Source organism: Sus scrofa, chromosome 9 (assembly GCF_000003025.6).
Source record: "Sus scrofa isolate TJ Tabasco breed Duroc chromosome 9, Sscrofa11.1, whole genome shotgun sequence".
NCBI lineage: Eukaryota > Metazoa > Chordata > Mammalia > Artiodactyla > Suidae > Sus > Sus scrofa.
The window spans coordinates 71,154,081-71,174,122 of NC_010451.4; the positions used below are offsets into that span (position 1 = coordinate 71,154,081).

Sequence of the window (20,042 nt, forward strand, 5' to 3'; positions counted from 1 at the left end):
TTCCCATTTCTCCTTTCTTTGTCAGTTAATCCTCAAACCTAGAATATGCTTTTAAATTTCTGTTTTACACCAACTGGCAGAATTATCTTGGGTCTTCTATAATGCAGTCTAGTAGATGTTGGACATTCTTTTGAAACAAATAAATACGTAATTGTTGGTGAACACTTTTGCCTATAGCTTTAGAACAATGAATATTTGTAACCAGGTCTGCTTTTTAGCTAAACAAGCACATCATTGTAGTGTAATGGCTGGTTTTCTGTAATGATTGGTCAGTGCCTGTGCCTTGCAGAGTATTAAATATTTTGACAGTTACTCCTGTTTGAATGGTGACTTTGAAATGCCATGAGAACTTTAAATGCCTTCTGAATTATCACAGAATACATTAATTATTACATTAATAATAATTACCCTGCATATTAATTAATATACAGGGTAATATTTGAGTTAATTTTGAAATTCCAAATCTTTGGAACTCGGGAAATTGGAAATCATTAAGTGCTCTATGAGTCATCCTAACGCTTACCTTTCTCTCACAATCCCATGTCCAGTTCATCAACAAATCCTACTTGTTCTACCTTGAGAATATTTTCCAACTGTCCTCTCGCACTCATTCCCTCTGTTACAATAGCCCAAATCATATTATCTCTCTCCTGGACTGTTGTGATCATCTTTTACTGGTCTTCCTTCTTCCATCCTTATCTCTGGTAGTGCTTTCTCCAAACAGAAGCCTTTAAAAAGTGAGCCTTAAAAAAAAAGTCTAGGAGTTCCCATTGTGGCTCAGCAGGTTAAGGATCTGACATTGTCTCTGTGAGGATGTAGGTTCAATCCCTGGCCTCACTCAGTGGGTTAAGGATCCAGCATTGTCTTGAGCTGTGGTGCAGGTCACAGATGTGGCTTGGATCCCATGTTTCTGTGGCTGTGGTGTAGACCTGCAGCTGTAGCTCCAATTCAACTCCTAGCCCAGGAGCTTCCTTATGCTGCAGGTGTGACTGGAAAAAGGAAAAAAAAAAAGTCTAAATTATAACTTAAAGGGCACAAAGTCTTTGTGAGCCAGTCTTCTGCCCATCTCTCCTGGGCTGTCTGTCTGCTCCAGCTCCCCATCCTCCAGGTTCACTTCAGGCTTGCACACCCACTCCTGGAATGTAAGTTCTCTGTTTGGTTCTCTGTTACATCTTCAGCTCCAAGAAATTATGTCCTGGCACACAGTATTTGCTCAATAAATACAGTTGAATGAATAGATCATTGTATAGATATCTACCCAGTTGTTTTGGATAAACTCTGTGTTTAGAGATAGAAAAGTGATTGTGTTCCTAAGTTTTCTTTTCTTTTCTTTTTTCTCTTCTTTTCTTTTTAGGGCTGTACCTGTGGCATATGGAAGTTCCCAGGCTAGTGGTCAAATCGAAGCTGTAGTTGCCAGCCTGTGCCACAGCCACAGCAATGCAGGATCTGAGCCACATCTGTGACCTACACTACAGCTTGCAACAATGCTGAATCCTTAACCCACTGGGTGAGGCCAGGGATCAAACCTGTATCCTCACAGATACTAGTCGGGTTCTTAACTTGCTGAGCCACAATGGAAACTCCTCTTTTTGTTATTTTTATGTAAAGGTATTCTTATACATGAAACATACCATAACAAAAGCAATATAAATCATTTTGGTTCTCTTCTTTAAAAGCCTGCGATTAAAAGTAGACAACACTCGGAGTTCCTTCTGTGGTGCAGTGCGTTAAGAATCTGACTGCAGTGGCTTGGCTCACTGTGGAGACATGGGTTCAATCCCTGGTGCAGGAATTCCCATTAAAAAAAAAAAAAAAAAAGCAGACAGCACTAACAAAAGCCACCAACTACTGTTAAGCAGAATTAAGCCTATTAAGTATTAAATTGTAAAAAAATAAATGAAATCAGTAAAAAAAGGAAACCACTTAATTTTACTGGAGGGTGTACCCCTACATCCTTTCTAAATGGAAAGACACAAAATACTGCTAAGTACAAAGATTTTACATCAGCATTTTCAGATAAATATACATTCGAATTAACCTCCAACCTCATAACCAGTGGGAACTTTGTTTATTGTGTTGGTTAACTGTTTTGTTAGAAACTCACCTTCCTTCATCACCTAACCCAAAGTGACCCTCTCACTCTCTGTCTCATCTCTTTGTTTTACTTTGCTTGAACCCTGCCTTTCCCCTCAACGCTATTGACTTATCACTAACAGAAAGCATTGTGTAGGTCTAAGGCGTACCACACAGTGACTTTATGTGTATATATTACAAAGTGGTCACCCCGATGTTTAGTTAATCCATTCATTACTTCACATAGGTTCAATTTTCTCTTGTAGTGAGAACTTTCATAATCTGCTGTCTTGGCACCTTTCAAATGTGCCATGCAGCCTTGTTAGCTGTAGTCACCATGCTCAACATTACACCCCCAGAACTTGTTCATCTATAACTGGAAGTTTGTACCCTTTGGCTACTTTCACCTATTTTCCCACCTCCACCTGTACACCCTACCCCTGGTGGCCCCGCTTCTGGTGCCTGTTCTCTTTTTCTATGAATTTGGGTATTTTTTAGATTCCACATATAAGAAAAATCATACAGGATTTGTCTTTCTCTGTCCAACTTACTTCACTTAGCATAATGCCCTCAAGTTCCATCTATGTTGTCCCAAATGGCAAAATTTTCTTCTTTGAAAATGGCTTTTTTTAAATGCCTGAATAACATTCCAGTGTAGACATACACAACATTTTCTTTATCCATTCATCCATCAGTGGACACTTAATTGTTTCCATATCTTGACTATTAATACTTATTAATAAATATTGGTTATAATAAATAATAAATTATTGTAATTAATACATGTAATTAATGGTTATGATTAATGATGTAATAGTATATTATATAATTATATAATATAATTGATAATTATAATTATTAATAATGCTGCAGTGAATGCAGAGGTGCAGAAATCACTTTCATTTCTCTCAGATATAAACCCAGAAGTAGAATTTCTGGATCATGTAGTAGTTCTATTTTTAATTTTTTTGAGAAACTTCTATACTCTTTTCCATAGTGGCTGCACTAATTTAAATTCCCATCAGTAGTGTCCAAGGGTTCCTTTTCCTCCACCTTTTCACAAGCACTTGTTCTCTCGTCTTTTCATTAATAGCCATTCTAACGGGTGTGCAGTGATATCTCATCGCCAATTCGATTAGCATTTCCCTGATGATTAGTGAGGTCAAGCACCTTTTCATATACTTGCCATCTGAATGTCTTCCTTGGAAAAATGTGTATTCAGGTCCTTTGCCTGTTTTTATTTGGTTTATTTGTTCTTCTGCTAATGAGTTTAGATGAGTCTCTTTTATATTTTAGATATTAGCCATTCTTCAGATATATGGTTTGCACATATTTTCTCCCATTCTGTACCTTTCCCTTTCATTTTGCTGATTGTTTCTTTTGCTGTGTAGAAGCTTTTTAGATCTATATAGTTGCACTTATTTATTTTTGCTTTTGTCACCTGTATTTTAGGTGTTGTATCCATAAAATCATTACAAAGACTATTGTCAAAAACTTCTTGTTTTCTTCTGTGGTTTCAGAACTTACATTTCAGTCTTTAATCCTTTTCCAGTTTTTGTGAGTGGAATAAAATAAAGGTTCATTTTTATTCTTTTGAATTTTTTCTGAGCACCATTAATTAGACTGTCTTTCCCCCACTGAATATTTTGTCTCCCTTGTCTAATACTAGTTGACCATATATGCGTAAGTTTATTTCTAGGCTTTCAAATCTGTTTCATTAGTCTATGTGTTTATTTTTATGCCAGGTACTGTTTCTGTTACTATAGCTTTGTAATGTAGTTTGAAATCAGGAAGTATAATAACTTCAACATTGTTCTTCTTTTCCAATATTGACTTGGATATTTAGGGGCCTTTTGTGGTTCCATATGAATTTTATGATTGCTTTTTTCTATTTCTGTAAAAAAAAAGAAAAAACCCTTGGAATCTTGATACAGATTGCATTAAATCTATAGATGACTTTGAGTAAATATGAACATTTTACCAATACATTGATTCTTCCAGTCATGCACATGGAATATCTTTCTTTTTTTCTTTTTTCTTTTTGTCTTTTTAGGGCCACACACTTGGCATATGGAGGTTCCTAGGCTAGGGGTCTAATAGGAGCTATAGCCGCTGGCCTACAACAGAGCCACAGCAACGCGGGATCCGAGCCGAGTCTGTGACCTACACCATAGCTCACAGCAACACCAGATCCTTAACCCACTGAGCAAGGCCAGGGATCGAACCCACAACCTCATGGTTCCTAGTTGGATTGGTTAACCACTGAGCCACGACAGGAACTCCGTGGAATATCTTTCCATTTATTTGTGTCTTATTCATTTTCTTTAATCAATGTCTTACAGTGTTTAGTGTACAGCTCTTTTACCTATTTGATTAAATTTATTACTAGGTATTTTATTGTTTTTGATTCTGCCATAAGCAGGATTATTTTCTTTCTTTTTCAGAGAGGTCATTTTTAGTTTATAGAAATGCAACTGATTTTTGTATATTGAATTTTTGCAACTTGAGTGAATTTGTTTATCTAATAATTTTCTCGGTGGCATCTTTAAGATACTCTACATATAAAATATCATCTGCAAACAGCAACATTTTACTACCTCGTTGCCAATTCGGATGTCTTTTTTTTTTTCTTGACTGCTCTGGCTAGGACTTCCAGTATGATGTTGAATAAGAATGGTGGGAGTAGGCACCTTGTGTTGTTCATAATCTTAGAGGAAAAGCTTTCTAACTTTCACCATTGAGTAGGATGTTAGCTTTGGGCTTGTCATGTATGAACTTTATTGTGTTGAGGTATACCCATCTATACCCAATTTATTGAGAGTTTTTTTCATGAATGGATGTTTTTGTTTTTGTTTTAAATAATGATTTCTTATTTTTTCCATTATAGCTGGTTTATAGTGTCCTGTCAATTTTCTACTATACAGCAAGTTGACCCAGTCATACATACATGTATACATTCTTTTTTCTCACATTAACATTCTCCATCATACATGACTAGATATAGTTTCCAGTGCTATACAGCAGGGTCTCATTGCTTATCCATTCCAAAGGCAATAGTTTGAATCTGTTAACCCCAAATTCTCAATCCATCCCACGTGCTCTCCCTCCCCCTTGGCAACCACAAGTCTGTTCTTCATGTCCCTGATTTTCTTTTCTGTGGAAAGATTCATTTGTGCCGTATATTAGATTCCAAATATAAATGATATTATATGGTATTTGTCTTTCTCTTTCTGATTTATTTCACTGAGGATGAGAGTCTCTAGTTCCATCCATGTTGCTGCAAATGGCATTATGTCATTCTTTTTATGGCTGAGTAGTATTCCATTGTGTATATATACCACATCTTCTTAATCTAGTCATCTGTCAGTGGACATTTAGGTTATTTCCATGTCTTGGCTATTGTGAATAGTGCTACAAGTAACATACAGGTGCATGTGTCTTTTTCAAGGAAAGTTTTTCCTGGATATGCCCAAGAGTGGGATTGCTGTGTTGCATGGTAGTTCTATGTATAGTTTTCTAAGGTACCTTGGTACTGTTTTCCATAGTGGTTGTACCAACTGACATTCCCACCAACAGTGCAGAGGGGTTCCCTTTTCTCCACACCCATGCCGGCAGTTGCTATTTGTGATCTTATTAATGATGGCCATTCTGACTGGAGTGAGGTGATACCTCATAGTAGTTTTGATTTGCATTTCTCTAATAGTCAGGGATGTTGAGCATTGTTTCATGTGCTTGTTGTCTGTCTGCATATCTTCTTTGGAGAAATGTCTCTTCAGGTCTTTTGCCCATTTTTCCATTGGGTTGTTGGCTTTTTTGCTGTTGAGTTGTATAAGTTGTTTGTATAATTTAGTGATTAAGCCCTTGTCACTTGCATCATTTGAAATTATTTCTCCCATTCTGTAAGTTGTCTTTTTGCTTTTTTTATGGTTTCCTTTGCTGTGCAAAAGCTTGTCAGTTTGGTTAGGTCTCACTGGTTTATTTTTGTTTTTATTTCTGTTGCTTTGGGAGACTGACCTGAGAAAACATTTGTAAAGTTGATGTCAGAGAATGTTTTGCCTATGTTTTCTTCTAGGAGTTTGATGGTGTCTTGTCTTATGTTTAACTCTTTAAGCCATTTTGAGTTTATTTTTGTGCATGGTGTGAGGGTGTGTTCCAGTTTCATTGATTTACACGCAGCTGTCCAGGTTTCCCAGCAATACTTGCTGAAAAGACTGTCTGTTTCCCATTTTATGTTCTTGTCTCCTTTGTCAAAGATTAGTTGACCATAGGTGTCTGGGTTTATTTTGGGGTTCTCTATTCTGTTCCATTTGTTTTTCTGTCTGTTTGGTACCAGTACCACACTGTCTTGATTACTGCAGCTTTGTAATATTACCCTAAGTCTGAGAGAGTTATGCCTCCTGCTATGTTTTTGTTCCTCAGGATTGCTTTGGCAATTCTGGGTCTTTGGTGGTTCCATATAAATTTTTGGATTGGTTGTTGTAGTTCTGTGAAAAATATCATGGATAATTTGATAGAGATTGCATTGAATCTGTAGATTGCTTTGGGTAGTATGGCCACTTTTATGATACTAATTTTTCCAACCCAGGAGCATGGAATATCTTTCCATTTCTTTGCATCCTCTTTAGTTGCCTTGATGAATGTTTTATAGTTCTTAGTAGGTATGTTTTTCACCTCCTTGGTCAGGTTTATTCCCAGGTATTTGATTTTTTGGGGTGTAATTTCAAAAGGTATTATTTTTGGATTCCTTTTCTAATATTTCATTGTTAGTATACAGAAATTTGACTGATTTCTGAAAGTTAGTATTATATCCTGCTACTTTTCTGAATTTATTGATCAGTTTAAATAGTTTTGGGGTTAATTCCTTAGGGTTTTCTATATATAGTATCATGTCATCTGCATACAGTGACAATTTTACCTCTTCTCTTCCAATTTGTTTTTTGTTGTTGTTGTTTTGGTTTTGTTTTTGTTTGTTTTTTTTTGTGTGTGTCTTTTGTCTTTTTAGGGCTGCACCCGTGACATATGGAGATTCCCAGGCTTGGGGTCTTATGAGAGCTACAGCTGCTGGCCTACACCACAGCTACAACAGTGCCAGATCCGAGCTGCATCTGTGACCTACACCACAGTTCTTGGCAACACCAGATCTTTAACCCACTGAGTGAGGTCAGGGATCAAACCTGCAACCTCATGGTTCCTATTTGGATTCATTTCTGCTGCGCCACAATGGGAACTCCTCCTTGTCAATTTGGATACCTTTTATTTCTTTTGTTTGTCTGATTGCTGTGGCTAGGACTTCCAATACTATGTTGAATAAAAGTGGTGAGAGTGGGCATCTTTGTCTCATTCCAGATTTTAGTGGGAAAGCTTTCAGCTGTTCTCCATTGAGTATTATATTTGCTGTGGGTTTGTCGTAAATGGCTTTGGTTATGTTAAGGTATGTTCCCTCTGTAGCTACTTTGGTAAGATTTTTTAGCATGAATGGATGTTGGACTTTGTCAAATGCTTTTTCTGCATCTCTTGAGATGATCATGTGGTTTTTGACTTTTTTGTGTGTGAATGTAGTATATGATGTTGATTGATTTGCATATGTCGAACCATCCTTGTGAACCTGGGATGAATCCCACTTGGTCGTGGTGTATGATGTTTTTTATATGTTGTTGGATTCAGTTGAGAATCCAACTGAAAATTGGAGAATCCAACTCAAAATTTTGTTGAGAATTTTTGCATCTATATTCATCAAAAATATTGGCCTATAGTTTTCATTTTTGGTGGTATCTTTATCTGGTTTTAGAGTTAGGGTGATGGTGGCATCATAGAATTGTCTTTGGGAGTGTTCCTTCTTCGTCAACCTTTTGGAAAAGTTTAAGGAAGATGGATATAAGTTCCTCTTTGTATGTTTGGTAGAATTCGCCTGCGAAGCCAATTGGTCCTGGACTTTTATTTGTAGGGAGTGTTTTTATTGTATATTCAATTACATTTCTAGTGATCAGTCTATTCAGTTGATCTGTTTCTTGATTCAGTTTTGACAGGCTGTACATCTCTAGAAAGTTGTCCATTTCTTCTAGGTTGTCAAATTTGTTGGCATACAATTGTTCATAGTATTCTCTTATGGTGGGTTTTTTTTTAATTTCTGCAGTATCCATTGTGATTTCTCCTTTTTTATTTCTTATTTTGTTTACTTGGTTTCTTTTTTTTTTTCTTTTTCTTTTTTTTTTCTTTTTCTTTTTTTTTTTTTTTGCTATTTCTTTGGGCCGCTCCCGCGGCATATGGAGGTTCCCAGGCTAGGGGTCAAATCGGAGCTGTAGCCACTGGCCTATGCCAGAGCCACAGCAATGCGGGATCCAAGCCGCGTCTGCAACCTACACCACAGCTCACGGCAACACCGGATCAATAACCCACTGAGCAAGGGCAGGGACCGAACCCGCAACCTCGTGGTTCCTAGTCGGATTCGTTAACCACTGCGCCACGACAGGAACTCCTGTTTACTTGGTTTCTTTCCTCTCTTCTTCTTGGGGAGTCTGGCCAGAGGTTTGCCAATTTTGTTTGCCTTTTCAAAGAATCTGCTCTTGGCTTTATTGATTTTTTTCTATTATTTTTTGAATCTCTACTTTGTTGATTTCCTCTCTGATCTTTATGATATCCTTCCTTCTGCTGACTTTAGGTTTTGTTTGTTCTTACTTTTCTAATTCATTTAGGTGGTGGATTAAGTTATTGATTTGAGATTTTTCTTTTTTGAGGAAGGCCTCTATTGCTGTGAATTTCCCTCTGAGCACTGCTTTTGTGGCATCCCATAGATTTTGAGTGGTTGTGTCTTCATTCTCATTTGTCTTTAGGTATTTTTTAATTTTCTTCTGGATTTTCTCATTTACCCATTGGTTTTTTTACTAGCATGTTGTTTAGTCTCCATGTAATTTTTTCTGTGAATTGATGTTGAATTTTGTCCAGTGTTTTTCTTCATCTGTTGAGATGATCATGTGGTTTTTATCTTTCATTTATTAATATGATATATTAGACTTATTGATTTGTGTAAGTTGAATGATTATTGCATCCCAGGACTGCATAGCGTAAAAGAGACATTATTTTTTTTTTTCACTAATGGGAAAATGAAAAGTAATCTGTGGGCCTCTGTTAAGCTGTAAAATGTACATACCATTTGCCAAGCAGTTGTATTGTGAGGACTTTATTTGACAAAAAAAAAAAAAAATTATCAGTGTATATGGATTTGCAAGGATTACTTATTGAAGCACTGTTTTTAAGGAAAATGGGACTGGAAAAAATTGTCGTCATTTGGAGAATGGTCAAATAATGTATTTATTTCTATCCTGTGGAATATTACATGGGTTTAAAATGATTGTTACATATATTTTTTAACTTGAAGAACTATTCAATGTATATTTTAAATGCCTAATAATTTGAGAATATTTATTGTACAATTCATTTAAAATTAAAATAGAATATGTATTTGTATATATGGATGTTTTTATTTATAAACATAAAGAAATATGTAGAAAGAAACATACCAAGTCATTAACAGTTGCCATGTCCTCAGGAGTGAAAATGGGGAGCAGAAACATAATTCTGTGCTAAGTTATTGTTTAACTTGGTAAAACAAACATGTTCTGGTTTTTAAATATACCAAAAATTATTCAATGGTAAATATCAGTATACACTATAGGACTTTGATTGGTTTAGTTTTGAGTATGTTTAAATACCATAGAATGTAAGAAAGGAGAGCTGATGTTACCTTGTTTGGTCAGTGACATCTTCATAGAGAAAACAGCAGGTCTCACTGGACATATCAGTATTCTTCTCTAAACCTACCTATAGTTTGGAGATTTGGAATTTCCACTTTTTTTTCAACCCGATGAAACTTAGTTATTCTATGAAATAATCACTGAGAAACAATATTATGAAACAAAATCACACTGGACAAAAAAAAAAAAAAGAAAACAATGCTTCTTTGTTTAAAATGTTGAGCTTCCTGTTTTACTTTTTGTAACTGCTCAATCTAAAGTGAAGACCTACTATGGCTAACTAGAACACTGACTTTTTAGAAATTGTTGGGTTTCTTTAAAAAAAAAACATACTGGCAATATAAACACTTAAAACAAAGATTGTTTATCATTTTTCTTTTTCATTTCAGAACGCTTTACCCTGTACAGCTCTAAAAACCTTAGACAAGCATGGAATAAGTAAGTTTTTTTAAATACAGATTTTATTCGTTCTCTTTTTCTCTCTTTTAATTTTAACAACTCTGCTGATGTTTGTCATGATGTTCTTTCATCCAATCATCGATTTTTTGTTCAGTTAACCATTACACAGTTATTAAGCCCTAACTGCATGCCAGCTACCAACACTGTTGTGTGAGTTTGGGTTCCCAGATTGAGGGAGTATTGCTTCAGAGTTGTAAATCCTGAAATTCATTGTGGTCACTCTTCTTCTAACCAGTTTCCGAGAAATGTTTTAGCATCAGCAAAACAGCATTTCTTAAGTGCAATATAACAAAGTCATTTCTAATCTAAATAACGTTGGAGACACCCCTTGAACTAGATAAAACTGATCTTTCCAATTTTTTGCCTGCCTCTTTTTCCCTTGAGGTTTATTGGGAAACTAAGTACATATATCAGTTGGGATATATATACTCTGTTTATTTAATTTCTTTTCTCTCATTGGATCTTGTTGAAATTGCTTTATTTGTTGATTTTGAAATTTGATGACATATGAAGGTCTGGGATTCTTAAGTTATTCACAGGTCTTTTACTGCAACCCAAGCTGTTAGTAAATCGTTGAAAGTTGGGAAGCAATTTGAGTCACTCCCCTCTGATTGTAAGCATCACATTTCAAGCATTGTTAGGGGGAAAGGGTATCTGGAACTGCTTTGATTAAATGAATTGTAATTTGTCAGTACAAAATTCTGTCTATGGGAAATTTAGTGTTAAAGTCTTCCTTTTTACTGTTTTCATGTTTAATTTTGGACACTCAATTATGGGAAAAATCAGAAAAACTTTTTATAAAAAAATGCCTTTAATCCCAGTGCTTTCAGTAGATAAACAGCAGACAGCTTATATGAGGAACTCATGGAATGAATACATTAAAGTTTTTAGTGGATTATTTTGAAAGACTTGAGAATTTATTTAGATGAAATTCATACTTAGAAGAACACACAGGTATAATTATTTTTGTCTAACACAAGGCTTTGCATTTGCTATTTGAAGGGTCAGTTCTCTTTTTTTATTATTATTACACTTGATTTACAGTGTTCTGTCAATTTCTGCTGTACAGCAAAGTGACCAAGTTATACATATATACACATTCTTTTTCTTACATCATCTACTGTCATGTTCTATCACAAGTGATTGGATACAGCTCCCTGCGCCATACAGCAGGACCTCATTGCTTGTCCATTCTAAATGCAATAGTTTGAAACTGCTAACTCCAAAGTCCCAGTCTATCCCACTACCTCCCCCTACCTCCTTGGCAACCACAAGTCTGTTCTCTATGTCTATGAGTCTGTTTCTGTTCTGTAGGTAGGTTCATTTTTGCCATATTTTAGATTCTACACTTAAGTGATACCATACGGTATTTGTCTTTCTCTTTCTGACTTCACTTAGCATGAGAGTCTCTAGTTCCATCCATGTTGTTGCAAATGGCATTATGTCGTTCTTTTTTATGGTTGAATAGTATTCTGTTGTGTATATGTACCACATCTTCTTAATCCATTCATCTGTTGATGGACATTTAGGTTGTTTCCATGTCTTGAATATTGCAAATAGTGCTGTGGTGAATGTAAGGGTGCATATGTCTTTTTTTTTCTTTTTTCCCTCTTTTAGGGCCACACCCATGGCATATGGAGGTTCCCAGGGTAGGGGTTTAATGGAGCTGCAGCTGCCTTCCTACACCACAGCCACAGCAATGCCAGATCCAAGCCATGTGTGCAACTTACACCACAGCTCACGGCAACGCAAGATCCTTAACCCACTGACCGAGACCAGGGATTGAACCCACAACCTCATGGGTCCTAGTTGGATTCGTTTCTGCTGCCCCCCAATGTAACCTCCCATATATTTTTTTGAATGAAATTTTTGTCTGGATATATGCCCAGGTGTGGGATTACTGGGTCATATGGTAGTTCTCTTTTTTTGCTTTCTCTCTTTTTTTATAATGATTTTTATTTTTTCCATTGTAAGTGGTTTATAGTATTCTCTCAGTTTCTAATGTACAGCAAAGTGATCCAGTCACACACACACACACACACACACACACACACACACATATCTATATATACATTCTTTTTTTCACATTATCCTCCATCATGTTCCATAATAAGTGACTAGATATAGTCACTAGTCCCTTTGCTATACAGCAGGATCTCATTGCTTATCCACTCCAAGGGAAATAGTTTTCATCTATTAATTCCAGACTCCCAGTCAGTCCCTCTCACTGCCCCCTCCCCCTTGGCAACCACAAATGTGTTCTCCAAGTCCATGAGTTTCAGTTCTGTGGAAAGGTTCATTTGTGCTGTATGTAAGATTCCAGATATAAGTGATATCGTATGGTATTTGTCTTTCTCTTTCTGACTTATTTCACTTAGTATGAGAGTCTCTAGTTCCATCCATGTTGCTGCAAATGGCATTATGTCGTTCTTTTTATGGCTGAGTAGTAGTCCATGTGTATATGTACCACATCTTCTTAATCTATTCATCTGTTGATGGACATTTAGGTTGTTTCCATGTCTTGGCTATTGTGAATAGTGCTGCAGTGAACATGCAGGTACATGTGTCTTTTTGAAGGAAAGTTTTGTCCTGATATGTACCCAAGAGTGGGATTGCTGGGTCATATGGGAGTTTGATATTTAGTTTTCTAAGGTACTTCCATATTGTTTTCCATAATGGTTGTGTCAAAATTTACATTCCCACCAACAGTGTAGGAGCATTCTGTTTTCTCCACACTCTCCAGCATTTGTTATTTGTAGGCTTGTTAATGATAACCGTTCTGACTGGTGTGAAGTGGTACCTCATTGTAGTTTTGATTTGCATTTCTTGAGTAATTAGTGATTTTGAGCATTTTTTCATGTACTTGTTGGCCATATATATATATATATATATCTTTTTTTTTGAGAAATGTCTATTCAGGTCTTCTACCCATTTTTTCAATCAGGTTGCTTGTTCTTTTGCTGTTGTTTGTATATTTTGGAGATTAAGCCCTTGTCAGTTGCATCATTTGAAACTATTTTCTCACAGTCTGTAGGTTGTCTATTTTTTTTTTTTTTTATGGTTTCCTTTGCTGTGCAGAAGCTTGTCAGTTTGACTAGGTCCTGTTGGTTTATTTTTGCTTTTATTTCATTACCCTGGGAGACTGACCTAAGAAAATATTTGTAAGGTTGATGTCAGAGAACGTTTTGCCTGTGTTCTCTTCTAGGAGTTTTATGGTGCCTTGTCTTGTGTTTAAGTCTTTAAGCCATCTCGAGTTTATTTATGTGTCTGGTATGCGGGTGTGTTTTAGTTTTATTGATCTACATGCAGCTGTCCAGTTTTCCCAGCACCACTGGCTGAAGAGACTATCTTTTTCCCATTTTATATTCTTGCCTCCTTTGTTGAAGATAAATTGACCATAGGTGTCTGGGTTTATTTCTGGGTTCTCTATTCTGTTCCATTGGTCCGTATGTCTGTTTTTGTATCAGTACCCTACTGTCTTCATTACTGTAGCTTTGTAATATCGCCTGAAGTTTAGGAGAGTTATGCCTCCTGCTTCTTCCCCTCCACCCTTTCCTCAGGATTGCTTTGGTGCTTCTGGGTCTTTTATGGTTCCATACAAAATTTTGGATTGTTTGTTCTAGTTCTATGGAAAATGTCATGGGTAATTAGATAGGGATTGCATAGAATCTATAGATTGTTTTGCGTAGTATGGCCATTTTAATGATATTAATTCTTCCAATCCAGGAGTATGGAATATCTTTCCATTTATTTGAGTCCTCTTTAATTCCTTTGATTAATGTCTTACAGTTCTTAGCATATAAGTCTTTCATCTCCTTGGTCAGGTTTATTCCTAGGTATTTAATTTTGGGGGGTGTGAATTTAAAAAATATTGTATTTTTATATTCTTTTTCTTATATTTCATTGTTAGCATACAGAAATTCAGCTGAATTCATTGATCAATTCAAGTAGTTTTTGTGTGGAGTCCTTAGAGTTTTCTACATATAGTATTTCATCTGCATAAAGTGACAATTTTACCTCTTTTTTCCAATTTGAATACCTTTTATTTCTTTTGTTTGTCTAATTGTTGTGGCTAGGACTTCCAATACTGTGTTGAATAATAGTGGTGAGAGTTGGCATCCTTGTCTTGTTCCAGATTTTAGCAGGAAGGCTTTCAGCTTTTCTCCATTGAGTATTATATTGGCTGTGGGTTTGCTGTAAATTGCATTTTTTATGTTATATTTCTTCTGTACCCACTTTGTTAAGAGTTTTTAATCAGGAATGGATGTTGGATTTTGTCAAATGCTTTTTCTGCATCTGTTGAGATGACCATGTGGTTTTTAGTTTGTCTTTTGTTATTGTAGCATCCGATGTTGACTTATTTGCACATGTTGAAACATCCTTGTGAACTTGGGATGAATCCCACTTGGTTGTGGTGTATGATCTTTTATATGTGTTGCTGGATTTGTTTGGCTAAAATTTTGTTGAGAATTTTAGCATCTGTATTCATCAAAGATATTGGCCTGTAATTTTTTTGGGGTAGTATCTTTGTCTGAGTTTGGTATTAGAATAATGGTGGCTTCATAGAATGTCTTTGGGAATATCCCCTCTTCTTCAGCCTTTTGGAAAAGTTTAAGAAAGATGGGTATAAGTTCTTTGTATGTTTAGCTGAATTTGCCTGTGAAGCCATCTGGTCCTGCACCTTTATTGGTAGGGAATGTTTTTATTACATATTCAGTTTCATTTGTAGTGATTGGTCTGTTCAAAGGATCTATTTCTTCTGTTCTGGTGGGCTGTATGTTTCTAGAAAATTGTCCATTTCTTCTAAGTTGTCAAATTTGTTTGCATATAATTGTTCACAGTGTTCTCTTGCAGTTTTTTTGTATTTCTGCAGTATCTGTTGAGATTTCTCCTTTTTCATCTCTTATTTTGCTTATTTGGGTTCTCTCTTCTTATTGGAGAGTCTGGCCAGAAGTTTGTCAATTTTGTTTACCCTTTCCAAGAACCAGTTCTTGATTTTATTAAATTTTTCTACTGTTTTTTGAATCTCTGTTTTGTTGATTTCTCACTGATCTTTATGATTTCTTTCCTTCTGCTGACTTTAGGTTTTGTTTTTTCTTATTTTTCTAACTCTTTTAGGTAGTACGTTAAGTTATTTATTTAAGTATTTCTTCTTTTCCGAGGAAGGCCTCTATTGCTCTGAACTTCCCTCTAAGAACAGCTTTTGTGGCATCCCATAGATTTTGAATGGTTGTGTTTTCATTATTTGTCTTGAGGTATCTTTTTTTTTAATTTCCCTTTTGATTTCCTACTTGACCCATGGGTTTTTTTAGTAGCATGTTGTTTGGTCTCCGTGTAGTCCATTTTTTCCCATTTCTTTACCTGTGGTTAATTTTTAGTTTCATGGCATTGTGATCAGAGAAGGTGTTTGAAATAATCTCTATACTCCTAAATTTGTTGAGGTTATTTTTGTGCCCCAGTATGTGATCAGTCCTCGAGAATGTTCCATTGTGCACTTGAAAAGGATGTGTATTCTTACAGATTTTTTTGGATTTAATGTCCTGAAAATATCAATTAAGTCTAACTGCTCTATTGTGTCATTTAGGAACCCTGTTGCCTTATTGATTTTCTGTCTAGAGGATCTGTCCATTGATGTGAGCAGGGTGTTAAAGTCTCCTACTATTATTGCATTCCCAATCAATTTCTTATTTTATGTCTGTCAGTATTTGTTGTATCTATTTGAACATTCCTTTATTAGGGGCATATATTATTGTCAAGTGTAATAACTTCTCGAATTTATTCTTTTATCATTAAATAGTGTCCTTCTTTGTATTTCTTTGTGGCCTTTGTTTTAAAGTCTATTTTGTCTGATATGAGTATTGGGATTCCCTCTTTCCTCTCATTTCCATTCACATGAAATATCTTTTTCCATCCCCTCACTTTCAATTTATATTTGTGTTTTTCCCTAAGGTGAGTCTCTTCTAGGCAGCATATTGTAGGCTGTGTTTTTAATCCAGTCTTCCACTCTTTGTCTTTTGATTGGAGCATTCAGTCCATTGACATTTAAGGTAATTATTGATAAATACGTATTTATTGCTATTTTAAACTTTGTTTTCCAGTTGATTCGATGTCTCTCCTTTGTTCCTTTCTTTTTTTGTTTGGGTAATTTCCTTTTATATTATGCTTGTGTCCTCTTCTTTTATTTTTTGTGAATGTATTGTTTGGCTTTGATTTGTGGTTGCCCTGTTTTTTAAAGTATGTTAACCCCTTTCTATATCTGCTTGCTTTAACCTATTAGTCATATAGGCTCAAACACTTTCTAAAAAAAAATCTGTACTTTCTTTACTTGCCCACATTTTATGATTTTGATGTCCTTTTTAACATTTTCATGTTTATCCTTTGGCTATTCCTTGTGTTTATCATCACTTTTACAAATAGTTTTTTTTCCTTTTAGATCTGTATACTGGCTTATTTAAGTGATTGCTTTCCAGTTGTGATTTCCTCCATCCCGTATCTTCTTACTCCTTTTTTATTTAGAGGAGCCTTTTCAGTATTTCTTTTAGAATGGGTTTGGTATTGCTGTATTTTTTTAATTTTGTTTGTTGGGGAAATTCTTTATTTCTCCTTCTATTTTAAATGATATTCTTGCTGGGTAGAGTATTCTAGGCTGCAAATTTCCCCTGTGTATAACTTTGTATTACCTTGCCACTCTCTTCTGGCCTGTAGTGTTTCTGTAGAGAAGTCAGCTGTTAGCCTTATGGGGTTCCCTTGTAATTAATCCTTTGTTTTGTTCTTGCTGCCTTTAGAATTATTTCCTTATCTTTAACTTTTGCCATTGTTATTATAATATGTCTTGATGTCAGTCAGTTTGGTTTCAACTTGTTTGGGGCCCTCTCTGATTCCTGTATCTTGATATCTATTTCCTTTAGATTTGGAAAATTCGGCCATAATTTCTTCAAATATATTTTCAATCCCCATTTCTTTTTCTTCTCCTTCTGGAATTCCTCTTATGCATAGATTGCCCTGCTTTGTATTATCCCATGGATTTCTGATATTGCTTTCATGTTTTTTCATTTGGTATTTTGTCTGCTGTCCTGATTGGGTGATTTCCATTATTCTATTTTCCAAGTCACTTATTCATTCCTCTTCATTATTCATTCAGTTCTTTAGTACCTTTAACTCAGCTTGCATCTCTGCAAATGAGTTTTTTAATTTTTCTTGGCTCCTCCTTATATTTTCTCATTCCTTTCTAAAGTAGTCTGCATTACTGTTCATATCTGCTCTTAATTCCTTCAGAATTTTTGCTAATCTCCTTTTTGAACTTGGTGTCTGTTGGACTGTAGAGGTCTGTTTCATTGTTTGCTCCTTCAGGGGAATTCTCTTGTTCACTTAACTGGGAATAGTTCCTGAGCTTCTTCTTTTGCTTATATTTTCCTTATTCTGTGAGTTTAGGGAAAACAACCACTGTAGTCTTGGAGGGCTATTTATATACAAGAGTGCCCCTGGGTAGTTTGTGAGGATTTACCTTTTTTTGGCTTGTGGGCTGCTTTTGTTTTGGATACTTGCTGTCTCTTTTCTCAGTGTGCACAGGCTGTTATCCCCTTGATAGGGGGTCTGCTGGTGTAAGGCCTGTGCATGCTTCCAGGGAGATGGAGGCAATGGATAGTGCCTGCTTGCTGAACTTTTGAGGGTGGCGAGGACCCACAGGAAGGCGGCACAGGCTGTTCCTAGTTATAGGGCTCTGGGAAGTGGCAGTGATCCTCAGCAAGATATAGGCAGCACCCAGAGCCTTTGGCAGTAGCAGCAGCAGGTTGTGTACATTCCCAGGTAAGTGAGAGCAACAATAAGTGGCACTCAGTTGCAGTGCCCTCCTCTGCGGCAACCCCTGAGGTGACTGGGGCCTCATGTCGTGCCAGTTCATGGACCTCTAGTGGTGTCAGGCCATGCCAACCTCTGGCATCTAAGATGGTGGTGGTTTCCCCCACCACCCATAGCCCGAGCAAGAGCTGCCCCACTTCCTGAGAGCCTGCATGTGCAGAGATAGATATTCCTGTGGATGTCTTGCTGCTCCTCCTCTTGCCCTCCCCAGCAATGGTGCCCTACTCCTCCTATGGGCCCAAGCATCCTCCTGTGCTCTGTAGGCTATGGTGCTTTGCTCCCCAGCCCATGGCTCACCACTCCCTAGCCCCTCAGCTGTCTCCACACAACCAACCCTAGTCCTCTCCCCAGAACTGACCTCCAAAGCCTGAGTCTCAGCTCCCAGCCCCCACCTGAGTGTCTCAGGCTCTTGTGTCCAAGGGCGGTGGTTTCAGTGGTCTGTGCGGCTCTCTCTCTACTTTGCCCTCCTCAGTCCAGCTGCTGTGCTTTTCTCTCAGGCTTTGAGGCTCCCCCACCAGGACCGTGGCCTCCTCAGGGTCTGGATTTCTTTCCTCTTTCACAGCTGCCTCTCAGGAGTGCTGGTCCTGTCCTGATTCCTTTTATTTATTTATTTTTTCCTCTATCTTTCTCTCTTTTTTTTTTTTTAATTTGTTCTATCCAGTTATGTGGAGGGTTTCTTGCCCTTTTGGGGGGTTTAAGGTCTTTTGCCAGCATGCAGTAGATGTTCTATCCAAGTTGTTCTACATGCAGATTTTTTTTTTTTTTTTGGGTGTGTTTGTGGGAGAAGGTGAGTGCCACATCCTACTCCTCCTCCATCTTGATCCCTGCCCCCCCACAATAAGGGTCAGTTCTTACTATCTCGACTTTTCCCTGGGAATAAAAGGTCCTCAGCTAGAAGGGAACATTCTGTGTTTCCCCTGCCCTTTAATACCCCTCCACCCTAACTTCACTCATCAGTGGTCTAACTTATTTTAATTAAGTGCTTTCACATGCCAGGTAATATATACAGTATACAGTTCCTGCCTTAATTAAGTGGTCAAACACATTTCTCATGATTGCTCAAAAATTTTGTCCAACTAGGTAGCCACTTTATAAAACAATTTTTGATAAGACAGTTGAATTTCTAACCCTATCTCTGAAGTAACAGGAAAATCTGGCAAATGTACACAGAATAGCATTTGTGGAGAAGAGCCTCCAATTTAGCTTACCTCCTGTTTCCTTCCTTCAGGGGGACAGAGCTAAGAATGTCCTCTAAATGGCCCAGGAAAATAAATGGCAATTTTTATCCATTTAGAAGAGTCTACAGAAGATAGGGTGTGGAAGGGGGAGCTCTACACACAATGAATCTTCCTCCACTGTCCTCTTACACATGTGACCTCAGAGCATTTACCCCTGGCCCATTCCAGTTGTTCATCTTTGCAGTTGTATTCAGCACCTACCATCTGTGTGCCCAGATGAATGGGCTTTCTTGTTCAACCATTTCGTAGCGACTAGTGGGATGCCTCTCAGAGAAGACACTTTTGTCCATTTTCTCTGTCTCAGGAGAAAATAGGTTATCTCATGTCTTTCCAAAAAAAAAAAAGACAATTGCAGTAGTATTTGAGCTTTGCACTGCTCTACTTCATTCTGACCACCTAGGACTGGATGCTTCTCTTTTCTCTGAGAGGTACTGGTCATGTTGCAATAGAAGTTGTTAATTTCATTGGCAAAATTCAGGCTGCATGATCCTCTGGTCTTGCTGCTTTAGATTTTTAATCCTGTGTGCATTGTTCTCCATCTCTGAATTTTTCTTAAAATATATTAGAATCATTAAATATGCTTTTAATTTTAAGGGCAAATGAGAATTCTTCAGAATATGATTTTTTATTAAGTAAGAATGCTGCTGCTAAAAGATAGCACTTC

General features: G+C 36.8%; 1 protein-coding gene across 3 annotated transcripts in view; it reads left to right on the forward strand.

Moving 5' to 3' along the window:
* CDK14 (cyclin dependent kinase 14) overlaps positions 1-20,042 on the forward strand; it is a 632,242-nt gene that overhangs the window by 476,069 nt on the left and 136,131 nt on the right. For all 3 annotated transcript variants that reach the window (XM_021102362.1, XM_021102363.1, XM_021102364.1), the window contains one exon: positions 10,214-10,262. In XM_021102362.1, the coding sequence (XP_020958021.1) occupies positions 10,214-10,262 (49 nt within the window). The remainder of the gene's footprint in view (positions 1-10,213; positions 10,263-20,042) is intronic.